The sequence below is a fragment of the Poecile atricapillus genome, chromosome Z, assembly GCF_030490865.1.
Source record: "Poecile atricapillus isolate bPoeAtr1 chromosome Z, bPoeAtr1.hap1, whole genome shotgun sequence".
NCBI lineage: Eukaryota > Metazoa > Chordata > Aves > Passeriformes > Paridae > Poecile > Poecile atricapillus.
In genome coordinates, this window is record NC_081289.1 from 70,617,054 (window position 1) to 70,631,295 (window position 14,242).

The 14,242-nt window shown below is 51.7% G+C and overlaps 1 protein-coding gene across 1 annotated transcript; it reads right to left on the bottom strand.

The window, feature by feature from the left end:
- Positions 1 to 254: 254 nt before the first annotated feature.
- On the bottom strand, positions 255 to 5,809 carry LOC131572596 (serine/threonine-protein kinase PAK 3-like). The gene is made up of 11 exons (XM_058825842.1): positions 5,788 to 5,809; positions 5,223 to 5,332; positions 4,088 to 4,229; positions 3,627 to 3,690; positions 2,943 to 2,991; positions 2,520 to 2,632; positions 2,159 to 2,276; positions 1,325 to 1,424; positions 846 to 1,042; positions 613 to 750; positions 255 to 356 (listed from the first exon to the last, which is right to left on the bottom strand). Exons 1-11 carry the CDS (start codon positions 5,807 to 5,809, stop codon positions 255 to 257), a joined length of 1,155 nt encoding a protein of 384 aa, XP_058681825.1.
- Between the last annotated feature and the right edge of the window lie 8,433 nt (positions 5,810 to 14,242).

The following is a 14,242-nucleotide window of genomic DNA, read 5'->3' on the forward strand; positions in this document are numbered from 1 at the left end:
AAAAGAAAGCTCAGAGACGCCTTTATTAATAACAATTTATTCCAACTAAGAAGTTACTCCCTATTTTCCCTAAATTATAAATGAAGTATTTGAGAAAAAAAAATAAAACAGAGGTATAAACTACAGGGAGCTAAAACATCAATGTCTGTACAAACGAACAACTCCTTAAAAAACATAACGGACGGCAGACTCTCTGCCTTGATACTGTCCATTCTCTTGGCACTCTTTGGAGCTGGCACGGCACAGCAGCTTCCTCAGACACAAGCCTCTCCTCTCCAGTCTTCCTGTGCTTGCTTGGCTGAGATGACCAGAGCAGTCAGGCTGGAGGCAGGCTGGCCTGAGGTCACAAACGGATGCTGCCCAGAGAAAAAACAAACAAGAAAGGGACCCTTACTTTCCAAGATCACAGATTTCTCTTCAGTCTCTGGCACTCAAGCAGGATTCCTGGGCTACCAGCAAGATGCACCAAGAGGACCCAGAGCACCCTCTGCCCCTGCGCCTTCCTGCGCCGCTCACGTGGCTCACCCAGGCCACGTGGCTCAGAGTCCCCTTCATCCCTTCATGTGTCTGTCCTCAGCTCACAGCGCTTCTTGCCGCTTCCCTTTTGCTTACCTGCAGGAGCTCCTGGGCAGACCAGCGCCTGTCTTCATCCGCCTGCAGGCAGCAGCGCAGAAAGTCGCGCAGGAGAGCCGAGTGGTGCCTGGGGTTTTGCAGTTTTGGGGGCCCGTTCCTTTCAATCAGTTCAAAAACCTACGAGAAAGGCAAGGGGGCAAAGCTCAAGCTGCTCCTTTCCTAGCCACAACAGCTCTCTCCACACAGAGCCCCCTGGGGAAGCTGCACCTTACCCTGAACTTGGGCTCCCTCTGGTAAGGAGCTTCCCCTTCCACCATCTCCAGGCCCGTGATGCCCAGGGACCAGATGTCCACTTTGGGGCCGTAGGCTTCTCCTCGCACGACTTCTGGTGCCATCCAGCTGGGAGTGCCGACACTGGAGTGGCACCTGCTGCACTCAGGGCTGAGCTGAGCACAGAGACCAAAGTCAGCTGAGGAGAAAGACAAAGCCTGTCAAAGACAGCCACCGCTGGCAATCCAGCCACAAGCATTGCCCATTCCAAGCCTGACAAGGCCATGCTCAATCTTCTTCCTGGCTGGAAAAGCTGTGGTGCTCTGCTTCCGCATGGCTGCAGCCGGGGAAATCAGAAACTTCACAACTGCCCTCAGCATGCCCCTGCTGGCCAAGCAGCACTTCTGGGCGACTGGCAGTAACCCCAAAAGCAGCCCCACAGCACATGCTGGCTACGCTGCGCCTGACTGGCCATACCCACCCAATTTGACCGATCCGTCCATGCCCATAAGAACGTTGCCGCTCTTGATGTCTCTGTGGATGACTCGGCGGGAATGAAGGAATTGCAGTCCTAGCAGGCACTGAGAGAGAAAGGAGGGAGGCAAGGGAAAAAGTTCAGGCCACCCGATTTCATGCCACAATAAAGGAAAGGGGTTGAGGAGCTTGACAGCTTTCTCAGGGAATTTGGGAGTGCAGCACCATGCTGCCGGCAAGAGGAAGAGCTTGCTGCTTCAGCACTGTTACAAGTGTTTTCTGTCTTTTGAAGCAAAGGCATCTGAGCTTCTAAGAGCCCCTCTGTACTTTCGTAGGGACTGCGGGACCATTGGCTGGCCAGCGGCATGGCAAATATTTTATTGGCAGAGCTGCGGCAGCAGAGGAGGAAGCAGCACGATAGACCTGTTGCAGCATCCAGTGCCATCTGGGCTGCAGTGCTATCCTTTGAAGCTCAGCACATGCCTTTAGCTAGAAATTCTGCCAGCAGCATGCTGCCTTGGAGCATCAACGGGCTCAGGACAGACAGAGACGCTCCAGGCTAACGCGGAGAGGTAGAGGTGCCAAGAGGAAACAAGTGAAAGCAAGCGAGTGAGCGAGCACGAGCATCAGAGGACAGACGCCATATAAGATTGCGAGAAGAGAGCCTGGACAAGTGCGGGGATAACGGCAGGCAGTTCCCTTCAGATGCTCTCTCTTCTCCTGGTGTTGTGACAGCAGCAGCAAAACAAAGGCGTGAGCAAGAAACCTCTGCTCTTCTTCCCCACCGGCTGACAAGGACCATCCTGTGCAGGCCAGGGCCAGCACAGGCGCCATCCCGCACCTGCCGACAGACAGTGCCTATCTGTCCTTCCTCCAGGTACACTGCCCTGAGCACATCGAACAGTGTGCCGCCATCCATGAACTCCATCACCAGCCAGAGTTGCTCGTCCACCAGGTAGCTGCAAGAAGAAAAAACACGGCATGGAGAGAGAGCAATGGGCACAGCTCAGTCACCCGAGGGCCTGAGTCAGGCTTTTGCCACTGCTCTCCAAGCTACACATGCCGGAAAGTGCAACTTTCTCCTATGTGCTGGACACAACTAGAGAAAGCACAAGCAGCTTCGCTTTCTGCCGCTGACCAAAGGGCTTGGTCATTCCTGCCCTGCACTATCTGAAGGAACACTGACATGCCAACACCCCAACCTGTCTAAGTAGACAACAATATTGGGATTCCTGTTGTCCCTCATGGCCAGGATTTCATTGACAGCCAGCTCCTCGGAATCCTCCTCTTCCAGTGTCATTTTCTTGATAGCCACCTAAAAGGACATAGAGGACCGCTCACTTGACAAGTCGCTCCTTGCAGCAGATCACAAGGAACACGGAGCGAGTGCTTGTGCGACCACGCAGCCGAGCTCTGCCAAACTGCCTTGTTACTAGACAGCAGAGCTTAAGAGAAGCACCAAAACCCATCCCAAATGCATTCTGCACACTGAGCCCAGTCTGTGCTTCAGACGAGCAGCCTCTGCTGCAGAGACGGAGCGGCCGGCCAAAGCTCCAGCCACGGTTTCCAGCAGCTGGGGAAGCGCTCTGCAGCTGCAAAATCCGCCGGGGCTGCTGACCCTTTACCTGTTTCCCTGCGCTGGCGTCCAGAGCCCTATAAACAGCTCCAAAGCCCCTAGAAAGAAAAGGGCAGCAGAAAAAGCCCTTTAGTCCCTGGCACTGAAAGGCAGCCTAGGCAGGAGATCTCCCCAGGCTGCCTGCTGCACTCTTGCCAAAGAGCCTGGCTGCAGTGTCTCTTCAGCCAAGAGAACATCAGCCCAGCCGCCCTGTGCCATTCTGGGTGTCCAAGAGAACACTGGTAACCAACATGAAGACCAAGAGCTGCTGCAAATCTCCAAGGCACACATGCACTTGCTTCCAAACCAAACGCACAAAAAAGTGGGGCTTTTAAGCCGGTGTGACTGTGTGCATGTGTGGGTGTATAAAGTGGCCAAGACTAACTTTGGAAACACTGTCTTTGAAAATTATTATCTGGCAGCTCTTGTTTGGCAAGGTGCTCAGGTGGCCCATAAAGCTTGCAGGGCCAGGAGATCCTCCAGCTCCTGCTCCTTGCCGCAAGCAAGACACTGCCAGCACCAAGTTATCTTTGATGATGCCATCTGCTTGCTCTTGACTCAGCGGTCCTGAGAGGTGGCAGGAGGAAAAGCCAGCGCTGGACCGGGTTAGGGCTTTGCCTGACTTGGCACTGGATATGGCACCAGCGAAAGACCTGGCCCACTCTGTTCTACAAGGAGCAGACATCATGCTTACCCTCGTCCAAGTTCTTCAAGGGCTGTGTATTTGCTCCTTGGCTCACCCGGGCTCACAACGCTCCCTGAAAGACAGAAGCAGTGCAAGGTGCTCATTTGCAAGCAGAGACGCCACTTCCCAGACCATCCAAAATGCAGCCCCACTGCCAGTGGGCAGCTTGAGAGCTCCCTGGGGCCTAGCCACTCGCTAAGTGCCAGCCTTGTGCTCAAGCAGAAACAATCCCTGCCTGTGTCTTTGCCGCAGAAGGCAGCCCAGGCAGAGGCAAGCCAATGCCAGCTGCCCTCAGAGGCAGCAGGAACGCGCCGAGCGCTCTCTGGCCGCCTGAAAGAACAGCAGCAGGTTGTGCAGAGAGGCCTAAGGGCCTCTGAGACAGGAGAAGCGGGAGGAAGTCGTGGTGCAGCCTGCAGCGAGACGCACAGCCTGCACTCTGCTCTAACCCCCCAGAAATACAGCAGACGTACTCAGTCTCATCAGCCTCTGCTCCTCTCTCATCTCGGCCGGCTGGCCGGGGCTGCTGGACCCAGTGCCGGCAGCTGCGGGAGCTCCGGCTGCCTCAGGCCCTGCTGCTCCAGCGGCACCTTGGATTGCAGAGCGTCTGTCCAGCTGTGACAAGAAAAGGTGGCCCATCAGAAGGCTGGCTGGCAGGCCCAGATGTCCCGCAGAGCGCACAGCAAAAGCAAGGCCTCAGGCAGATGCTGTCAGCCAGCGCCAGGCCTCTTCACCTGGGGGGCTTTGGATGTGCCCTACTCCAAGGCAATGGGAAAACGCCAAGGGCTACTCTGCTACAGAAGCTCCTGGGGAGCTCCACTCTACATTTGATCAGCTTTTCTGGTAGACCACTGCCACTGGCTATTGACACAGTTGAAAAGACCCAGAAGGAGGTGGGAGCACAGCCCCAGAGCCTTGGTGCTTTCCTCCTCCTGCCTTCTCCTGGGCAATGAAATCAACCAGCAGCTGGCGTGCAGATGTCTGACCAGACACCCACAGCATGTCCCTCTTCTCGTCTGTCTCACTCATTTCCCCTCTCCATTTCAGGCTTTGGGGAGCAGCCCTTGGCAGCTGCCTTCCCACCCTCCCGAGACCCAGCTGGCCTTTCCAGTGAGGAGCTGCGTTGGTGTGGATTCTCCTCACCACACTCTGCTCTGATCATGTGCAATTGAAGCGCAGCCTACGCTGCACCTGAATCTCCTTACACTGTGCAGAGGCCCAGCTCCCTTCCAGGGGCCAGGGCCTCCCAAGTATCCCTCAAGGCTGTCAAGTGCGTCTTGGGAGCGCTCTGTCCACTGACCAGTGGCAGCCTGCACTGACACCAGGCACCAAGGGGCTCACTTCTCAACCAACAATCGCTTCACACTGGCCGTGCTCTGATCCTGAGAGACATGCTCGGGGCCTCTCAGCATCCCAGCCAAGTGCTGCTTCAAAGTCAAAGCTCAGAAGCCGTTAGGCAGGGGTCCCAGGCTTGGCTGGAGCAGCACAAACGTCATGGCAGGCGCACAGCCCACAGCATCTTCAGCCATGAGCAGCAAGGCCTGAGTGATGTGCCACTTGAAGCTTGGCCCTGCACCAAAGGCAGTGCCAACCGCTGGTGCCACTTACTGGCTCTGCCTGTTGGGGCCGTGGAGGGGCAGCAGCTGGGGGCTTGATGTGGTCTTGCTCCTCTTCAGCCTCTTCCTCAACAAGAGAGGGAGCCAGAGGAGGTGCCGACCCTGCCGTTGAGCCCTGCAGACAGACAGCAGTGAGACACACTGGCAGCAGCCAGTCCTTCAGGAGCTGCTTGCTCTTGAGCTGCCTAAGCACCTGGACTAAGGGGAAATCCTAGCCTTTGATACAAGTGGCATTCTGAGCCATCCAAACCCTATTGAGATGGCTGAATTGGGTGCTCCTCCATCTTGCCATGCATTTCATCTTCCACCCCAGCTACAATCAGCAAGACACCTTTTGGGCTGCCACACTTGGCTTTCCTCTCTTGAAAGGCTCTTCACCAGAAAATTTGGAAAGAGCCAGTGCTCCCTTTGCTCCCACTGACGCCAAGAGGCAGCTGGGCTTTCCTTCAGCCTCCCCGCCTGCTGCTCTCCACTCTACTGCAACAGGCCAAGCTCACAGCTTGCTGCACAATTCTTACACGCCAGCAAGGTCAGAGGCTCCTTTGCCAATCACTCACCAAAGGACACGCTTGTCTCCATCCACGGGTGAAGTGACCTGCAGCCAGCAAGGGGAAAGGAAGCAGAGGCCCTCAGAGAAGCACCTGCGCTGGCGACTCCCACAAGACAAGTCAGTCCCAACAGAGAGCACTGCCCTTCCCCAACATCCCTCCCATCTGAGGGGAGCAAGAGCTCTGTCCCACAGCAAGCAAGCAAACAAGCAAACAACAAGGACACCGTACTAGGCTCTGTCTACATTTGGACCTCTTTTGCCAGGAGAGAAATAGAAAGAGAGGCATGGAAATGCCAGTTGTTCATTAACAGCCAGAGCTTCTGTTCTGCCCAGAAGCACAAGCAGCTTTTCACACCAATTGCATGCAGGGATTCCCATGCATTGTCTGAAGACACTAGCCCAGCCAAGCAGCCCCAAAGGGCCCCTCAGCTGTGGCAGCCCCCTGCTGCAGCAGCCTGGGAAGAGCTCCCAGCTTCAGCAGCAAAGCCTAGCTGGCTTTGGGGTTTGCGCTTTGTGGCCAAGGGAATGGCTCTCTTTGGCACACCAGAAAGGCTCAAGCCATACAGCCAAGGCTTCTCACGGCAGGAGTTGGAGCAAAAGTCTCTTTCCTTCTTTTCTGGAGAGAATCCCGGACTTTTTACAGGTACTACTGAGCATCTCTCCTTCGAGTCTGCAATTTGCAGCTTGAAGCAGCAAGCTGAGGAAATGACAGACTACACTGCCACATGCTTTCCCGTGGAAACAGCGCGGCCGCAGCAGGTTCCAATGCAAATACTCTCCGCCCTGCAGCGAGTCCAGACACCCCCTTTGCAGCCGATGCCCCTGGCAGGAGCTTTAACAAAGTAAAGCTGGCATCTTCATGGCAATTTTGTTGCCAGATATACGGGCTCTCTCCATGGGCATAAGGAGCAGAGTGAAGCACAAGGCAAGGAGATGTTCCCCTCAAGAGTGAGCTTTGCTTACGTGTCAGGTGAGCCAGGTAGTAGCCAGAATACGCCACGGAAAAAACAGTGCAAACCACGGCACAGACTTGCTCAATCATTTTAGCAGTGCTGTGCGGGTTTGCACAACGCCAAATGCCACCCAAGGGAAAAAGCAAGACTCCTCTCGGGGTGCAGGCCGTCTGCTGAGAACTCCTTGCTCACAAGGATCCTCCTGCAGCCAGCGAGCGAGCGCAAGATCTGCCCTGGAACAACGGGGCCTTGCGCACACCGGGACAACACCGCGCTGACAGCACTGTGACGTGGCAGCGCTCCCTTGACCTCACAATAGCAGCCGCTCTGGCTTTGCTGCCATCGTTGTGCCCGGCAACCCAATCTTGTGTCCAGCCAACACAAAAGAGGAGCCTGGGAAATTGCCCTCAGTCATAAAGCAGCCAAAGAAATCCTTATAGGGTATGCTGCAGTGCTCCAGGCTTGCCAGGGGAGCTCAGCAAATGCACCCATCCTGCAGCTCCCTAGCCCAAGGAGAAGCCTGGGAAGGAAGAAGGTTGTCAAGAAAGCAAAGCAAACCCCACTTCTGGGCCCCAAGGCTATGACTAAGAGCAAGTGTGCTTCTTCCGGCTGGCCTCTTATTTGCTTCTCAAAAGCCTAACTTTTGCTCTGAGAATTCAACCTTCTGATCTTGTTTTCACAGTTTTTAGCCACTTTCTTAGGATAGGAACTATAAACATAGGTGTTCATCCATTCCATTCAAGATATGTCTTTTAATAGATATTTCTCACGACCAGTGTGGTTGGGAAGGTAGTAACCTCACTAGCCAATCCCTGGTCGTTGTTGAGGATCTATAAATACTGAAACAATAGAATAAATCTCTCTCTTTTCCTATCACACATTGAGCTGTGTTTGTGTCAATCATTTTGTGTCCAACAGCGACACCGACTTCTTCCATGACACCTGGGGGACAAAAGAAGCCAAGCAAATGAATTTCCAGCAGTACTGCAGTGTGCAGCTGCTTCTGGAGCACGTAGGTGCATGCTGACCTTTGCTGTGACTCTGCTGGCAGCCCGAGCTCCCTTTGTAGCGGGGAGGTGTTGGCTTATCTCCTGACACCAAGTTCCTCTCCTCCCTCGTGCCATTTCTCTGGCAAATGAAGGCCAGAGAACACCCAGAGGAGCTGTCCGCTGATTCTCAGGCTGCTTCAGTTTTGTTGTGTTGGAGCTCAGTTAGCAGCCACTGCTCTGCAATGCCACACAGATGTGGAGCCCAAAGAAGGCCCCTTTTGAATGGTCAACATCCCCACTCTCACAGATGTTTGCCCAGGCTCCATGCTCCCTGCAAGATTCCTTGCAGACATTTGGATGGCCACAGGCCAAAGAAAAGAAGATGGCATCGTTCCCTTCTCTGGCAAAGGCCTGGGTTAAACCCAGGAGGCAGCTTGATGTAGTGGCTGTGAGAGGGGGAAAAAGGGAAAGCAATGCAAGTGCTCTGGAAATCAACTCTGCTCCTGGTGCAATGATGATCCTAGGCTTAGCTTGCTTTCCTGCTGACTCAGCCCAGACACATGCCCTGCTGGTGGGCAGCACAGTGTCTTGGAGGAACTTTCCACTAGGCTCTTCACACTTGGCATGCTGAGGGTGACATTTGAAACTTTCAGCAATTGCTGAATGGCTTGGCTGTACCCTCCAATTCTCTTGTTGATCTGCTGTAGTTTGTCGCCCTGAAAACTCATCTTCTGAGCTTGGTAACATAGTTTTCTAAGGACTTTCCCAGGACAGTAACTGTAAACATACATGTGTGTACATTCTTTCTGTTACACATCTTGTGATGGTGATCTCTCATGGCCAGTGCAGTGAGAAAATGTTATCCTGACCATCCAATCCCTGGCTGTGGTCAGAAGCCTATAAATCCTGTGAGGAAAAATAAACTTTCTCTTCACCACACCTCGACCTGTGTCCATGTGATCTATTCAGCACCAGCGGCAAGATCTGGTGAACCTCCAACATGTGTTGCAGGAGACTGTTACACGGTACTATCTAGCCTGTGGCTATGGCTGGTTTTGGGCTCTCTCCTACGGAGGGCCTGGTTATAGAAATATGGCGTGCGGTGTTTGGTCAGAGGGGGATTGATGTTTCCTATGCTGACTTTCAGCGATTGTGTGGGTATGGAAGAATTGAGGGGTTTTTCCCTGTGGTTGAGGCCATGTTTTCAAAGTCAGCTTGGGATGCTTTAGGTGATTCCTTGGTCGAGGCTCTGCTGGTCAGTTATGAGCCCCGGGTGGTCCAGCTGCTGGGGATCTGGAGCAGGTGTGGCAGCATTCTGAGGAGCTGTGCATCCTCTTCTGCCAGATCGAGAGTTGTTTCCTCTGCCCTGGGTGAGAGGTCCAGCTCTGGCTGTGGGAGTGGGGTGGGGCTCTCCCTCTCCCCCAGTGGCATGGAGCTGAGGGGCAGCTGTGTCTCAGGTCCCGAGGTCGGCTCCCCTGGAATCGCTGAGGCCCCCAGCGAGTTGAACGGGGGTGCCACGGGACCGGTGGGCATAACGCCGCCTCAGCCGGCGCCCCAGCAGTATAAGCCTGAGGCAGGGTTGGATCCTTGCCAGAGAGCCGCTGGGGGCACCGCGGAATCGAGGGACCTAACGCCGCCTCGGCCAGTACCCCGACGGTGTTGGCCCGGGGCAGGGTTGCCTCCTTCGTGTGCCCTCCAGGTGCAGACCGATGAGAGGCTGCCTGAATGGGGGGTGGTGCCACCCCTGGGGTGTTGGAGTCTGAGATACAGACTGTGTGCCCTTGCTTTTAATATTTAGTTCCAGGATTCAAAGAAACACTGAATTTCATATAATATGAAATTCATGTGCATGTTTTCATGGTGATACATGAAAACAAATGTTAAAGTTAGATAGGAAATGTGTAAATGTGTAGATTAGAAAGTTTCTTAAATCACTGGGTGAAAAAGTAGTTTAGAGAACAGGAGACAAGATGGAGGATTTAGGGTGCTGTCTCTTGTCCTTCTTCTTTCTTCTTCATGTTCTTCTCCTAGGGGTGTTTGAGTAGTAGTAGGTGATTGGGTAGAAAATGTCACAGTGCAGCACACAGGTGTTGAGTCATTGGGTCACTAAGAAAAATAATTTAGTTGGCACCTGTTAATTGGGTAAATGGACATATAAAAGACCTTGAAGAAGATCTTTGTTAGCCATTTTTACCCCTTTTCTATCATAGTGCACATAGCTACTTGTACCTTGTAATGCTGATAAGAAAAAATAAACAACTGAGACCGAACGAGAGAAAAAACTGCCTCCCTCTCATCAATCTTCAGTTCAAAGGGAAAAAGAACCCAAATCAAAAAGTCCATAAACAGACACTGGGGGATGCCTCAGGGTCGGTCCCATGTCCCTGCTGCAACTGGACTGTGCCCTGCTCCACGGTGGGGACGGGATGGGCCCAGGCTCCGCGCCAGCGGCCACGCAGGCTGTTCCAGTGGAGGAGCGGCCGGTGCTGCTTTTTGGACCTTTTTCCCCTGAAAAGACGCTGTTAGGGGCGGTTCTGAGCGCTGGCCCCCCTGCGCCGGATTTGTGGGGTGTGGGGATGGGTGCTGCGAGTGATGCAGATGCGGGGCGGGATTTTGCCGGCCCCATGCTGCAGGTCTCCCCTCCTGCGAGCCTGGGTTGTCCCCTGGCAGTAGAGCAGGACGGAGCCACGGCTTCACAGGCTGTGCCTCTACCGGCGCCTCGGTCCCCGCCGGCACGGGAGGCGGGCCGTACCGAGCTGGCTCCAACCCACCCTGCCTCGGGTTCCCGGGCATCACCCAAGCCTGTGGCTGGAGGCGGCCCTTCCCCGTCGCCTCCTGTGGCTGTGGCAGACCAAGGTCCTGTGCTGGTTACCACTGGCTCTGGTGGTGCTGCTGCGGGACAGAAGCCGGTGGCCTCCATGGACAAAGGGTCCCAGGCTGCTGGAGCCTCTTCGGCTGGCCTGTGGACTTTGTCCTCTTGTCAAATGACTGTGCAGCTGAGCGTATCAGGCATTCCATGTGCTTCCTAATGCTTTGGTCCGGTGGGTGAGGGCATGAGTGCTCTTCTTGTGGCATGGTTGAATACCACTGCTCAAGGCATCATTGTTCTCCTAGAGGACATTGATTAGGATTTCCTGGGGTCCATTTCTGCCATGGGTTCCACACTCACCCCTCCTGTTCCTATTCCTGCGGGACCCGGATTTGCTTACCTTGTGCCTTTTGAGTCTTGTGTTCGCAGAGCTGAGAACCAGCTGTGGGGAGATGGTGGCTAAAGGTTCCCTGGACCTCCCTGGGTTCATGGACTGCTGTTCTGACAGCCAGGGATCATCCTGAATGGGTCTGTACCCTGTCCGTCCTTGGTGAGATGCCGTCAGAGGTTGGCCTCCGTGGGCTTCTTGACACTGGCATGGACATCATAATTGTCTGGTTTGCTGACGGGCCCTGGAGTGACCCTTGGATCCAATGCTGACATATTCAATGCAAAGAAGAAATTGAGGCTGACTCTTTGTTCATCATTTTCTGTTGTCTTCTCTCATGATAGACTAGACACCCTCCGTGACTTGATGCAGGAACAGTTGGATCACGGTGATCTGGAGCTTCAGTCAATCCCTGGGACATTCCTGTTTTCTGTATCAAGAAGTCGTCTGGGAAATGGAGGCTACTACAACACCTCCAGAAAGTTACTGCTATGATGGAAAGCATGGGGATGTTGCAGGTTAGCATGCCTTCACCTGCCATACTTCCTGCTGATTGGCTAGTCCTCATCGTGGATTTGAAGGATTTTTTTTTTACAATTCCTTTGCATCCCGATGACAGACCGAAATTTGCCTTTCTGGTGCCAGCTATCATTAATGCTGAGCCCACACAGAGATATCAATGGAGGTTTTGCCATAAGGCATGCAAAAATTTGCTGGCATTTGCCAATGATATGAGGCTCTAGCCCTCTCTGGAGTCTGCGAGCAGTTTCCTGCTGCTTGTCTCTACAACCTCCCTGACATTATTTGAGGGTCAAAATAATTTTGGGACAAACAGTCCCGCATCTGGAGGTGCAATTATTTTTTTCTTGCATTCAGTGCAGACACTGCATGAATGATGTCCAGATATTAATGGACTTTTACATGGTTGTGTCTCTATATGGGACTGACCACGACACAACTGTTTCCCTTGTTTGGTCTGTTAAAGGGGGACTCTGATTTAAAGTCACCTCTGACACTGACCCCAGAGACACAATAGATGCTGGAGGAGGTTCTGCGAGCAGTTTCTGCTCATCAAGTTTATTACATTAATCTTTCCATTGATTTAGCTGGGTTTTTTTTCATTGCCATTCCAGATTTGCATTCCACAGGTATCATTGCCCAATGAAAACACTGGAAATGTCATTGCTACCTAGAAGGATGGATCCGAGTGGCAGGTTTTAGAGAGTCATGAGGCTGGATCAGCCCAATTGATAGAATTACAGGCTGCTGTCATAGCATTTCATAAATTTTCCCAGGCACCTTTCAATTTGGCCATGGATTCTGCCTCCGTGACCAAATTGGGAGCCATCCACAAGCAGGTGTTGATATTGGACAACTGTTTCATTTATTTTTGGAGTTTTGTTGTTTTCCTGGTTTTGTTGGTTTTTTTTTTTTTTTTTTTTTTTTTTGTAATAATGAAAGGGTGAGATATCACCCTGAAATTACAGCCTTCTGATTGTATGGAGTATTGTATTTTTCTATTATTTATCCTTTTGATTGTTTATAATGTTGCTAGTTTCTTTGTTCATTTTTCTTATTCCTTTTCTTTTTGTTAAACCAAAAAGGGTGAGATGTAGCCCTGAAAACTCAGCTTCTGAGCTTGCTGACATGGTTTTCTAAAGACTTTCCCAGGACAGTAACTGTAAACATGTGTACATTCTTTCTGTTACACGTCTTGTGATGGGGATCTCTCATGGCCAGTGCAGTGAGAAAGTGTTCTCCTGACCATCCAATCCCTGGCCGTGGTCAAAAGCCTATAAATCCTGTGAGGAAAAATAAGCTTTCTCTTCTTTTCACCACACCTTGACTTGTGTCCGTGTGATCTATTCAGCACCAGCAGCAACACCTTTCTACTCTAAGACCAACTAAAAGAACCACATCACGAATCCCACCTTGCGGATCGGGACATAAGTTGGTGTCACGGACAGGATCCTGAGAGACAGAATGGGTTTGTTGTGCAGTCTGTGTCAGGGGAAGGACATTTCGCTTCAGCCGTCCGTAGCCTGCCACCCTGGTGAGTAGTGTCTAAAGCAAGGGAGGCGACTCGAATTTCTCACAAACTGCACACACCCAGATGAAAAGCAACCCACTCTCATTTGATGGCTCTGTCTTGAGAATTTCACACGGGGTCTTTGAATACAAAAGGTGGGACTTCCTGATTTTTTATATGCTGACTGCTTGCTGTAGCAGAGAGACCACCTGAATTTTGAACTAAAGGAGTGCCTCCCAAGCAGATTTGGTCTCTTCACCCATACAGGAACGCGAAGGGTGATGTGGCAAAGGCTGTGTTTGTGCGTAACTTAAGTCTTACCTCCCTGTAGTGGTACTGGACCCTTCACACACAAAGATGAATGAAAACTCTGAAAACTCTAGTATAAAAGATAAAGCTCCATTTTTTGCTTTTTTAGCAAAGCACAATGCTAAGGCCTCCCCAGCTGGGGAAGAATGGGCTCAAAAGAATTGGTTCAACCTGGAAAATGTAACTGATGGAATTTTCTCCATGCAACATGAGGCAAAGTTCAAATTTGGCCGTAATAAAACCATAGTTTGTTCTGTATTGGGAACTTGCCTTACATCAGCTGTAGAGGCTCGCATGAGACAAAGTCAGGAAGAAAATTCAATTATTAAATCCCTACAAAATTTAGTTGAAAGTTTGCAAAATTAAAATCATTTGTTATGAATTGCTCTGAGTGAGGAGTGTGCCAAAAATTCACAGTATGCTGACTCCTTTAAGGAGTCATTGGAAAAAGAAACTCCTCAGATAAATCCCGTATATTCTCAAGCAGAATTCCATTTGGTAAAAAACTGTGGTGAAAATTGTTGCTCCCAAAGGAGACCTTTGATTAAAACAGAATATAATTCTATCAATGATGAAGATCTTGATCCGCATATAAGCACTAAAGAAATCCTGTACACTGCTACTGAATTGGCTAAGTTTGAAAAAGGAGTATGGGCATCTCCCTCACAAGTCAGAGACAGAATACGTATTCCAAGTGTCTCTCACAGGGGCAGATCAAATTCAATTAACAGAACAAGAAGCAAGTGGTTACTGGGAACATGGTGTTTTCTTAACAACAGGAGATAAACCGCAACCCATGGTCCCTAACCCAGTGAGCTGCATAATGAGCAGGGGGACTTAACCCCCTGGAAAGGGGAGATCCTGTAGTTCTGACCTGCTCCTCAGACCAAATTCTAGAAAATATTCCTAAAGGAGCTTGTTTGCAACTGGTTCATGAAAGAAAATTAATTGCTGGCAATGAATCACCAATGTTGTTACCTGTGAA